The sequence below is a fragment of the Pan troglodytes genome, chromosome 5, assembly GCF_028858775.2.
Source record: "Pan troglodytes isolate AG18354 chromosome 5, NHGRI_mPanTro3-v2.0_pri, whole genome shotgun sequence".
Classification (NCBI taxonomy): domain Eukaryota; kingdom Metazoa; phylum Chordata; class Mammalia; order Primates; family Hominidae; genus Pan; species Pan troglodytes.
The window spans coordinates 55,465,077-55,477,739 of record NC_072403.2 but is presented as its reverse complement, the minus strand read 5'-3'; the positions used below and the strand labels follow the sequence as shown (position 1 = coordinate 55,477,739).

Genomic DNA, 12,663 nt, shown 5'->3' with positions numbered 1-12,663 from the left:
TTTAAAAAATATGGGTAAAAACTCTGGTTTTTTGAAGTTTCAAGTCTTGAGTTACAATTAAGTGAGCTTTAACTGCAATTTCAAGTGAACATATCATCTTCGTTTTGTATCGCAAGCAGTATCTTTTTTTTTTTTTTTTTTTTTTGGTTTGAGATTAGTTCTTGCTTTGTCACCTAGGCTGGAGTGCAATGTGACAATCATAGCTCACTGTAACCTCAAACTCCTAGGCTCAAGTCATTCTCCTGCCTCAGCCTCCCCAGTAGCTGGGACTACAAGAGGTGCACCACCACGCCAGGCTGAGCAATACATATTTCACTCAAAATCTCCATCACCTAGAGAAGTAACCTCACATGTCCTGTGTGCCCACCAGGGAACTAGCACTTTAGAAATATGTTCTTATCTAAGTCTCACCACAAACTCTGTTGAGAGTGGGTAATATTTCCCCATTTTACAGAACTCTTAGATCAGAGATGTTTAATAATTTGTCTAACATTGCAAGGAAGTAACTGACCTAGGATTGAAAGTCAGTTCTGTATGGCTCCAAATTCTGTGCTATTTCTGTTTCACTCCCTGTTTTACCCCCCATTCTCTGACACAATCTTTCTGTCCCTCTTTAATTTTTTTAAGTTGTTTAACCAACAATGCAATTCTTTCATGGACTTGCCTCCCATAAATGAGTCTCAGGTTCACCTCTATTTATATGAATGCTATTTTGTCCCTCAGGCCTCTGACATTGGAGCATCAATGACGATCCATGCCTTTGGGGCCTACTTTGGCTTGGCTGTAGCAGGCATCTTGTATCGATCTGGACTGAGAAAGGGGCATGAAAATGAAGAGTCTGCATACTACTCAGACTTGTTTGCAATGATTGGTGAGTGTGGATAAAGTTGCTTGAATCTTATCTATTTGAAAAGGCACCAGAGAAGGTTAACTTCAACACGGGTGTGAGATGCTCAAAAAGAACATCCAAGCCAGGCATGGTAGTGAACGACTGTAGCCTCAGCTACTCAGGAGGCTGAGGTGGGATTACTTGAGCCCAGGAGTTTGAGTCCAGCCTGGGTAACATAGTGAGACTCCATCTCTAAAAAATAATAATAATAATAATAAATTCAATTAAATTTTGAAAAAATTTAATTTTGCATACTACTTTATGCTGGCTCAATTCTCCTCTTTTCTCTTAACTGTAGATAATCAAGACTAAACAGAGACATTGTCAGTGGCCAAAGGAAACTACATCCTCCAGGCTGGGCGTGGTGGCTCACGCCTGTAATCCCAGCACTTTGGGAGGCCGAGGCGGGTGGATCACAAGGTCAGGAGTTCGAGACCAGCCTGACCAACATGCTGAAACCCCGTCTCTACTAAAAATACAAAAAAAAAAATTAGGTGGGCATGGTAGCCCGCACCTGTAATCCCAGCTACTCAGGAGGCTGAAGCAGAAGAATTGCTTGAACCTGGGAGGTGGAAGTTGCAGTGGGCAGAGATCAAGCCACTGCACTCCAGCCTGGGCGACAGAGGGACACTCCATCTCAAAAATAAATAAATAAATAAATAAATAAATAAATAAAGCAAACTGCATCCTCTGGACTGTCTTCCATATTCAGAACTAATATCCCCTCTTTTGGTTCACTACAGGGACTCTCTTTCTGTGGATGTTTTGGCCCAGCTTTAACTCGGCCATTGCTGAACCTGGAGAAAAACAGGGCAGGGCCATTGTAAACACATACTTCTCTCTCGCTGCCTGTGTGCTCACAGCCTTTGCCTTCTCCAGCCTAGTGGAGCACCGAGGCAAGCTCAACATGGTAAGTGCTGCCTTAGCCCTCATGGAAATTTTGCATCACAACACTGACAATTGCTCAGATAAGTAGTAGGTAATTTCTGCATCACTGCTGAACTCTCAAGACAAATCAGAAGCAGACCTTGTACAATGTTTTAAAAACAGCAACATTTATTCATTAATTCACTTATTCGTCAAATCTGTACCCTGGGCTGGGCGCAGTGGCTCATGCCTGTAATCCCAGCACTTTGGGAGGCCTAGACAGGGGGATTACCTGAGGTCAAGAGTTCAAGACAAGCCTGGCCAACATGGAGAAACCCTGTGACTACTAAAAATACAAAAAAAAAAAAAAAATTAGCCAGGCGTGGTGGCAGACACCTGTCATCCCAGCTACTCGGGAGGCTGAGGCAGGAGAATCACTTGAACCTGGGAGGTGGAGGTTGCAGTGAGCCGAGATTATGCCATTGCACTCCAGACTAGGCAACAAGAGTGAAACTCCATCTCACAAAGAAAGAAAAAAGAAAAAAAAATTTTTATCCTGGAAGATTAAAAAATGTTCTCAAGGAATTTACAGTCTAGTAGAGAATGAAGGTAGTCTTGTAAAAATCTTTGATTTGAGGTATATTTCTTTAATAATAGAGTTAACTGCTCCCAAGTTCTGAGAAAAGATTTCTTAGAAACAAGATTTATCAAACAGCAGAAAAAGAGAGTGGGATGATGCACACTGATTCTATTCTCCCAACTGCAAACATTCCTCTCAAAGAAATAACAACTAAATGCAATGTGGGATCTTCAATAGGATACTAGAAAAAATTTCAGTAGGAATAATGGTGAAATTCAAATGTCTTTAATAGTATTTTATCAATGCTAATTTCGATTCCATGGTTATGTAAGATTAATATCTTATTTGAGAAACTGGATGAGGGACATATGGAAACATTCTGTAGCATTTTTACAACTTTTATGTGTCTGCAATTAGTTCAAAATAAAATATTTTTAAAATTCCCCCAAATTGGTCTCTTGAGTTTCTTGCCTATGAGCTAGAGAAACACCAGTAAAGGAGTAACCCTCAGATCAGCCAGTCTACCCTTCTAGCTGGGTGGGGCAGGTGGGGTGGAGTGGGGAGGAAAATGCTATTGTAATTTATTTTTTAAGCATAGCTGAGGACATATATCTTATTTCTCCACAAATTGTCTCATGAGACGTCATTAAAAACAATGAAAAGGAAAAATCGCACAGTTCAGTGTTTCTCTTTTAAAAGTACTGATGACCTCTGCTTCTCAGACAGAACAGCCAGACTGCAATTTTTCTGAGAAATTCTGCTAAACAAAAATTGATTCCTGTCCGGGCACAGTGGTTCATGCCTGTAATCCCAGTGCTTTGGGAGGCCAAGGTGGGTGGATCACCTGAGGTCAGGCATTCCAGAACAGCCTGGCCAACATGGCGAAACCCCATCTCTACTAAAAATGCAAAAATTAGCTGGACATGGTGGCGTGCACCTGTAATCCCAGCTACTAGAGAGGCTGAGGCAGGAGAATCACTTGAACCCAGGAGGTGGAGGTTGCAGTGAGCCAAGATCGCGCCACTGCACTCCAGCCTGGGAGACAGAGCAAGACTCCATCTCGGAAAAAAAAAAAAAAAATCAATTCCTCTTTCCTTCATCCTCAAATGTCCTCAATCCAGTGACGTTTGCAAAAACTATTGTCTTTCATATGTAATGTGTACATTTCAATGTCTCTACATTTCCTCTTTGAATATTAGAATATCATAGACTACAAAACACACGGTGGCCATAGTCATCTTTTGGTTCATGATAACCACAAACGTGTTCCGAAAACTGCATAAATAGACAAAACATTGCGAGAATATTTGCTCTAAACACTCCTACCCTCCCACTACAACATCTTTTGATTTTCTCAAATGCCTTCCACCACTGGCCTTAAAGAGTTAAGCTGATTACTCATTCACTACCAAGGGACCGGCAAGAAAGCTACCAAATGTCAACTTCTTGAAAGAAAGGCCTTCTATAAATCCAAACAACCCTCTTTTTAAAAAAGAACCAATAGCCCTTTCAACTGAAGAATGTGATGTGGGTCTCTTGAACTCTAGAATCCTCTGATCCTTCTGAATTCTCCATCATCCAGCTCACCTCATTTATGTTTCTGCCGCTCACACAGGTTCACATTCAGAATGCCACCCTTGCTGGAGGAGTTGCTGTGGGCACTTGTGCGGATATGGCAATTCACCCATTTGGTTCTATGATTATTGGGAGCATTGCAGGAATGGTCTCTGTGCTTGGATACAAGTTCCTGACTGTAAGTACAGCAGATATTCTGAGTCAAACTCTGAATCTGCACCATTTTTCTCACATGTCCCACCAGCAGAAAAAAGCTACTAAGTTTTATTTTATAAACATTATTATTTGGAGGCCATTTGCCTTCTTTTTGGAAATACCACTCCCATTTCAGTGGTTCAGTGGTTCTACTGTACCCTGACTTCTGTGTAACAGGAAAGAATCCAGTATCAATTATTTATAATTTAGTTTGAATTAAATGTTAAGTACATGGGCATTACTTTCCTTTGGGACTGTTACATTGAAGTTGTTGTTATTATTTGTCTTATGTAATTAAGGACTCTGCTCTTTTAAGAGATTTAGGATGTCGGCCAACCATGGTGGCTCACAGCTATAATCCCAGCACTTTGGGAGGCTGAGGCAGGCAGATCACCTGAGGTCAGGAGTTCGAGACCAGCCTGGACAACATGGTGAAACCCCCGTCTCTACTAAAAAAAAAAAAATACAAAAATTAGCTGGGCATGGTGGCGGGTACCTGTAATCCCAGCTACTGGGGAGGCTAAGGCAGGAGAATCACTTGAACCTGGGAGGCGGAGGTTGCAGTGAGCCGAGATGGCACCATTACCCTCCAGCCTGGGCAATGGAGTGAGACTCCATCTCAAAACAAAAAAAAAAAGAGAGAGAGATTTAGGATGTCATCAGTAGGTGAGAAGGAGTAGGATGTGAAATGACTCCCTTCAAACCCATCCACTAAAGACTGAAATGGGCAGTTTTGCCACAACTATATATTCAAATCCTTTAACTTTAAGTGGACTTCAGATATGGATGGAGAACTGTGCTTGCTCTACATAAAATTTCTTCTGGGTGGAGAAGGAAATGGGGAGATGTAGTTCAGAGAATGCAAAGTAGCAGAAATACAGGAGGAATATGCCTAGAGCGCTAATGCACAGCATGAGCATTATAGGTAGTAAAATTGTACTGCCTATCTGTACATAGAATTTATTCTAAATGAGGAGATTTTTAGCTACTCTCACCAGAAAAAAAACAAAAAAAAAGTAACTATGTAAGATGTTGGAGACGTGAATATTCTTCACTATAGTGACCTTTTTCTCTCTATATATATCTCATAACATCATGTTGTATACCTTAAATATACATAAAAAATTATTTATAAAATACTTCTTCTCCATGGAAGAATAGAGCCCAGCTATAGCTCTGTTTCAGTTCTAGAGTTCTATATGTTTAACTAAATAATAAACCTTCCTCCTTTTATAATTTTAGCCACTTTTTACTACTAAACTGAGGATCCATGATACATGTGGGGTCCATAACCTCCACGGCTTACCTGGTGTAGTGGGAGGCCTTGCAGGCATTGTGGCAGTAGCAATGGGCGCCTCCAACACGTGAGTAAAAGAATGGGTTTTTCAGCCCCTGTGGTCCCATGTTTTCTCTCACTCTGAGAAATGGGAGAGTTTTCATTTTAGCTGTTCTGGCCATGGTTTGTATTGTCTTTACTGGAGCCAAAGAGACGCACGTGAGAGAAGATCATTAGAATAAAATTATATTGGAAGAGGCATCTTAACTGAAATTGTTAATTTTAAAACATTAACAATGTTATTTTAAATGTCTTTACCAGAAACAACTGTCTCCTAGCAGACAGGGAAATTTGATAATCACAGTCAGATTATAGAAGGCTTAGTCTTTTTCTTGATCTCTCCAAAATGGAGGAGGAGGCACATATGATGAGCTGAACAGTCAGTTCCATCCAATCCACACAAAGAAGGATGAGTTGGAGTAATACAGAAAGCAGTTGGTTCTGCAGAATCAACAACACTGGTATATGGCCCCAACTCTGCTACTAACTAGTTATGTGACCTCTGAGGTATCACTCAGCATTTCTGGTTTTCAGTCTTCTCCTCTGTAAAATAAGAAGATTGGAGTGTTTATTCTCCAAAATCCCTTCTAGTTCTATCAGACGTAGATTCTTCCCTAAGTTGGGTATAAATGTTTACTTAAATGACAAGAGGAAAAACAACTATCAAGCAAACCCCAGAGAATGGAAGGGATGCCACAATATTGGAACAATTTGGTATGAATGTCATCCATGTGAAAAAGCTGAGAAGATCATAGAGTCCAGATCACGCAGAGTAAATAAAGAGAAATCAGAATGCTTAATTTTTTTAAATTGTGTGTACTTTAAGTTCTGGGTACATGTGCAGAATGTGCAGGTTTATTACATAGGTATACATGTATCTTGGTGGTTTGCTGCACCCATCAGCCAGTCATCTAGGTTTTAAGCCCCGTGTGCATTAGGTATTTGTCCTAATGCTCTCCCTCCCCTTGTACCCCACCCCACAACAGGTCCGGCTGTGTGATGTTCTCCTCCCTGTGTCCATGTGTTCTCACTGTTCAACTCCCACTTATAAGTGAGAACATGCGGTGTTTGGTTTTCTGTTCCTGTGTTAGTGTGCTGAGAATGATGGTTTCCAGCTTCATCCATGTCCCTGGAAAGGACATTAACTCATTTTTTTTTTATGGCTGCATAGCAGAATGCTCAATTTTTAAATCCAATTGAAAGCATGAAGAAGAGGGAAATGTGTCTCTAGAAATGTCTGAATGACGACTAACTAGAGGTGCATAATTTAAAAAGAAAAATCTTATCTTCAGTTTTAGCAGATTAAAATTTAACCCTGTTGAGATCAATAGTAATAAATACTTGAAAAATGCATTTAATCATATTTCCTACTAAGTAGTTTGCTTCCTTCTTCATGTGTACAGTTGACACATTTCTTCTGTATTTTTTAACCCTTTTTGCAAATTTAGAAGACAGCTCCAGAATATGCACATCTTTTTCAGTTCCTGAGACTGTAGAGATCAAACACTAAAATATTTTAATGCAAATTAAGCATGATAAAAGCATGTGTGAATGAGCTCAACTCCTCAGTGTTGGAGTGTGCATACACTGTGCAAACACCCTAAGAGGTGCCTATGATTAAGAATTCTTGAGCATCATGCTAGACCAGTTTCACAGATGCAATAAAACAAGTCTATCTGGCTCTTAAAGGGGAGGCCTCATTGGTTGGTCAGACATTGGTTAAGTCTCATGGTTGAGGGTCTGGTCCTTGGGAATGCAGGTTTAGAAACATCTCAATTTATTCTTTGGTGGGGGTAGGAGGCAGAGGAATATCAGAAGAGGGGAAGGGGGGCAAGCCTTGAAGGTGCATTCATTTCGGTAAAATTTACATATCTCACACCAAATAAAATACTGCCTGAGAACCAAACTACTTACATGTGTCTATTCAGAATATTAAAATGCAAATTAGGTTTTTGGTAAGCATAGAACAAGGAAAAGTTAATATTCTTAAGGGATGTTTTTGCAAATTATAGCAGCATAACTCTAGTAATGCTGTTAATTTTGTATAAGTCAGTGTTTTCCAAGTTTATTTGATCACAGAACACTTGTTATCAAAAATATCTTTTAAGACCTTGTAAAAGATCTTGGCAAATTCCTGTAAAATTAACAGGAAATTTACAAAAGAATAAAATCAAATAAGTATATATAAAATACTCAACTTCACTCATAATCAAAGAAATGCAAATTAAAACAAGCTACCAGTTTTTCACTTATCAAAGTGATAAAGCATGAATGAATTAATAATAATAATAATACTGAATAATGGCTAAAGTAAAAAATTGGAATATAAATTGTACAATTTTCTATTTGGAAAAGTTCTTAAGAAGTATATAGACCAGACACGGTGGCTCAAGCCTGTAATCCTAGCACTTTGGGAGGCCGAGGCAGGTGGATCATCTGAGGTCAGGAGTTTGAGACCAGCCTGGACAATATGGTGAAACCCCATCTCTACTAAAAACACAAAAAGTACCCAGCATGGTGGTGGGTGCCTATAATCCCAGCTACTTGCGAGGCTGAGTCAGGAGAATTGCTTGAACGCGGGGAGGAGATAGCAGTGAGCTGAGATCACCTCACTTCACTCTAGCCTGGCAACAGAGCGAGACTCCGTCTCAAAAAAAAGAGGTATATGTAGCCTTTTGCTAATATTCTCATTTCTAGATAGGTTTTATATTAGGAAAATAATCAGACAAGTTCATAAGCATGTTCAGAGGAGATGTTCTCACAGCATTTTTAAAAATATGAAACACTGGAAGCAACCAATACTTTGCACAATTCAAACTATGGTCCAGATCTACACTGACTCACATAAATGGATCCCTAAAACATATTTAATGTGAAAATAAGTAATATAGTAAGATTGCATTTTTATAAAAATTCATGTTTTTAATTTACATTTTTATTCTGATACAATCTGAGGGATATTAAACTTTTCTGCTTCTTTTTATCTGCAGTTTCTAATGCTTTCACAATGATATGTTACTTGTGCAGTTTTTTTATATATTAAAATATGTAAACCCTTCATTTAAGGAGAAAAAAAAAGGAATCGGAGTTTAGTGCATCCTCTCCCTTGGATGATGAGACTGGAAGACCAAAAAACTGTCATTTTCCAATTGTTTTATTCATTGGAGTCACTCATTCAGTCTTTCAACAACTCTTTATTGTCTGCTATGAGTAAGCTGCTGTGCTAAGAAGATCCCCACATTCCTAGGTCATTTGTCATTCATATAACACCTTTATGCACTTCAATGGCCTTTTATCACATTCTTTCATTCTCAAAATTACAAAGTATTTTTTACTAATTTCAGTTTAAGGCAATGACTTCTAAGATGACATATAGAGATATACTTGAATATCTTCAATGAGCTCTCTCTACAATATATGCTGAAATTAGCTTTAGTAGCTCATGTTGTTTTATGTATTACTCTATCCTCTGTTCCTAGAAAAGAAACTGACAGAGAGTGGATACTCAATATTTATTAAATGAATCAGATCAGGTATCAATTTTTTGAGAGTGCTAAACCCTCCCTAAGGAAAGTCTTATTTCCAAAGTTTACATTAAAAGATGATTCTCTTCTTTAAGGTGTATCTCAGAATTTTCTAACACTGCTCAAGAGTTTCAAAGAAAATAAGAATATGAAAGAAAAATTGTAACAAATGCTTAATTTGCTGCTGTGTAATGTTACACTCTGGCCTGAAGATGGCAGTCATCCACACCCTCAGTGAGCGAGACTCTTTGGCTGAGATCCAGGAAAGACACTGATTCTTTTTTGTTTGCTTCCTTAGGTCTATGGCCATGCAGGCAGCTGCACTGGGTTCCTCTATCGGAACAGCAGTTGTTGGAGGTCTGATGACAGGTCAGCATAAAAAGTGAACACTTCCCTGTATCTTATGCTCTCAGATTATTTACAATAGATAATTAATGAGCAAGTCAATTGCTAAATTCAAAAATGTTCTAAACTTCTGGCAGTAAAGTAATTATGTCATTTAAAGGGGATGATTTTATAATAGTATATAAACTACTATGCAAGTAGATTTTCCTCTTCAGCGTCACAACATGACTCATTTTCCCTCTACCGTCACAGGTTTAATTCTAAAGTTGCCTCTCTGGGGACAGCCATCTGACCAGAACTGCTATGATGATTCTGTTTATTGGAAGGTACTGTACAGTATTCTAAACAAGAATGTGAACGATGACTCCATTAGTGAAAGCTTTACTCACTTCAAGCCTAGATATTTGTGTGCATAGGTGTGATGAAATTGAGTTAGCCTGGCATGGTAGGTAGCTCACACATGTAATCTCAGCACTTTGGGAGGCTGAGGCTGGAGGATTGTTTGATGCCAGGAGTTTGGGTCCAGCCTGGGCAACTCTCTACAAAAATTATAAATAATAAATTTAAAATTTTTCTTTCAATGGGATGTCAAGTGTAAAAGAAAAAATAAATAAATGAAAAGAAACTGAATGAACTACCTATTTATAGAGAGAAATTGAGATGATGTGCCCAGCCAGATAAAATCAGAAGTTATGGTATTTTCTAAAGCAGAAGGAAAGAGAAAGAAAGAAAGACAGACAGAAAGACAGAAAGAAAGAAAGAAAAGAATTTAGTTAGTAAATGTTGTTTCACTCCTCTGAGAGCCATAAAAAGCTATTCGTAAAAATAATATGAATTCTCAGAAATAGTGTGAGATTTTATACCATATATAGTCCACAGGTTTATTTGGTTAAAAACAAAAAACAAAAGAAATTTAACATAATTTTAAACTATGCTATAGGTAAAAGTAGTCAAAAGCAAGTGAAATATATAAGGTTGAAGAATTTGAGTGAGTACACATCAAGAGGTCCTATGAATAACAAAACATCAGCCTCTTTCTATCCTCCAGTTTCTCTTTACTCTATTGATACTTTTTCCCAAATTATTTCCTGCAAAGCTTGAGAGGGATAGATGTTTGGGTGTTTTCAGCAAAATTTCAGAGAGAATGAGTTTGGAAAAGCGGGAATGTAGTCAGGGTGGGTGAGATAAATGTTTTATTCTTTTATTTTTCTTCAACTCAAACAATTTTTATTCCCAGTTCTTTCCAAGCTTGAATAATAATTACCAAAAATATTTTTGTTTCAATACTAATTTCTGACAAGAACAGTGAAATAAACTATTAACTGCCCTCAAACTTGTTTTTTTAAAGGTCCCTAAGGCGAGATAACTTGACAATCAGTTCCATGGACATGGTGACCACAGCCAGCTGGAACCTGAAGTCTAAACACCATTCCTGCTCTCCAGCTTCCTTTCCCATTATCCAGAATCAAGTCCAAATAAACAAAAAGGGAGTAACCAAAGAGAGTATGGACCAGAGTGAATAGATCCTAAGTCCCAAATGGCCAGTGTAAAAATGTCCTTATGTCTGATGCTGTCTCTTGCTCTTCAATGATTAATTGGGGGGATGTAACTCATAAAACAGATAATCAAATAGATCTTCTCCAGGATTCCCAAAATACTTTTGGCAGTGAGTAAATACAGAGTAAACATGTCAGTTTCTTAATGTAGACACTATGTCTTCAATCCCAAAAATTATAAAACTGAAACCCATGAAGCAAGAATAGATGTGAGAAATCTATTTAAAAAAATAATTAAAGAAATGCATGTGTGTAAAGTAGTAATATGATGATTTTAGGTAGTGCTTTTTATTTTAAAAATAGTCTAGTTAGTAATGTTGTATCCTTGCGTGAATATTATTCTTAATTCCTTTTGCATGTTGACTATTTGCAACGAGCTCAAATGCTATCTGATCAAAGTCTATTTTGCATAAAATGTCCAATAATTAAATATTGTTATAAAATAAAACACCAGTCATTGACTCTCCTTTCTTTGGTAGTTGGAATTCATGTCAGTAACAAGCACACACGTGCACACACACACACTTCATATTTAGTCCACACTCAATTTAAATATTTATCATGTATTTGCTATTTTTAAAAAATCAAGTTAATGTCTCATTATAGAATGTTGTAAAAAGTTAAATTTTAGAAAAGATAACTGACATCGTCAAAAAATCATTTTTAAGAAAATCAAATAACTTATTTTTTCTATCTGGAAGCTTTTAAAGATTTTTCTTCTAGCCTTGGAGTCCTGAAATTGTCCCAAGATGTATCTAGGTATCAACAAGGAAATCAGCCCTACCATAATTAACAGAACACCAGCTTCTGAATGAACTTAAAAATTATAACTGAGTGGATTATTTAATATTTTATTCCTTGAAAAAAATTATATAATTTATATGTTATTCATGTATATTACTTGACATAGTTGACTTCTTTTATTTTATTTTATTTCATATATATAATTCTTATTATACTTTAAGTTCTAGGGTACATGTGCACAACGTGCAGGTTTGTTACATATGTACACATGTGACTTGTTGGTGTGCTGCACCCATTAACTCGTCATTTACATTAGGTATATCTCCTAATGCTATCCCTCCCCCCTCCCCCCACCAAACAACAGGCCCCAGTGTGTGATGTTCCCCTTCCTGTGTCCAAGTGTTCTCATTGTTCAATTCCCAACTATGAGTGAGAACATGCGATGTTTGGTGTTTTGTCCTTGCAATAGTTTGCTGAGAATGATGGTTTCCAGCTTCATCCATGTCCCTACAAAGGACATGAACTCATCCATTTTTATGGCTGCATAGTATTCCACGGTATATATGTGCCACATTTTCTTAATCCAGTCTATCATTGATGGACATTTGGGTTGGTTCCAAGTCTTTGCTATTGTCAATAGTGGTGCAGTAAACATACATGTGCATGTGTCTTTATAGCAGCATGATTTACAATCCTTTGGGCATATACCCAGTAATAGGATGGCTGGGTCAAATGGTATTTCTAGTTCTAGATCCCTGAGGAATCGCCACACTGTCTTCCACAACGGTTGAACTAGTTTACAGTCCCACCAACAGTGTAAAAGTGTTCCTATTTCTCCACATCCTCTCCAGCACCTGTTCTTCCCTGACTTTTTAATGATCACCATTCTAACTGGTGTGAGATGGTATCTCACTGTGGTTTTGATTTGCCTTTCTCTGATGACCAGTGATGATGAGCATTTTTTCATGGGTCTGTTGGCTGCATAAATGTCTTCTTTTGAGAAGTGTCTGTTCATATCCTTTGCCCACTTGTTGATGGGGTTATTTGTTTTT

At 37.9% G+C, this 12,663-nt stretch overlaps 1 protein-coding gene across 1 annotated transcript in view; it reads left to right on the top strand.

Annotated features, from left to right (window-relative positions):
• RHAG (Rh associated glycoprotein) overlaps positions 1–10,740 on the top strand; it is a 30,978-nt gene extending 20,238 nt beyond the window's left edge. Inside the window, 7 exon segments of the mRNA NM_001009033.1 lie at positions 724–871; positions 1,633–1,799; positions 3,952–4,089; positions 5,349–5,470; positions 9,265–9,335; positions 9,564–9,637; positions 10,660–10,740. Of these exon segments, the coding sequence (NP_001009033.1) occupies positions 724–871; positions 1,633–1,799; positions 3,952–4,089; positions 5,349–5,470; positions 9,265–9,335; positions 9,564–9,637; positions 10,660–10,677 (738 nt within the window). The 3' untranslated portion in view covers positions 10,678–10,740.
• Positions 10,741–12,663: the final 1,923 nt, after the last annotated feature.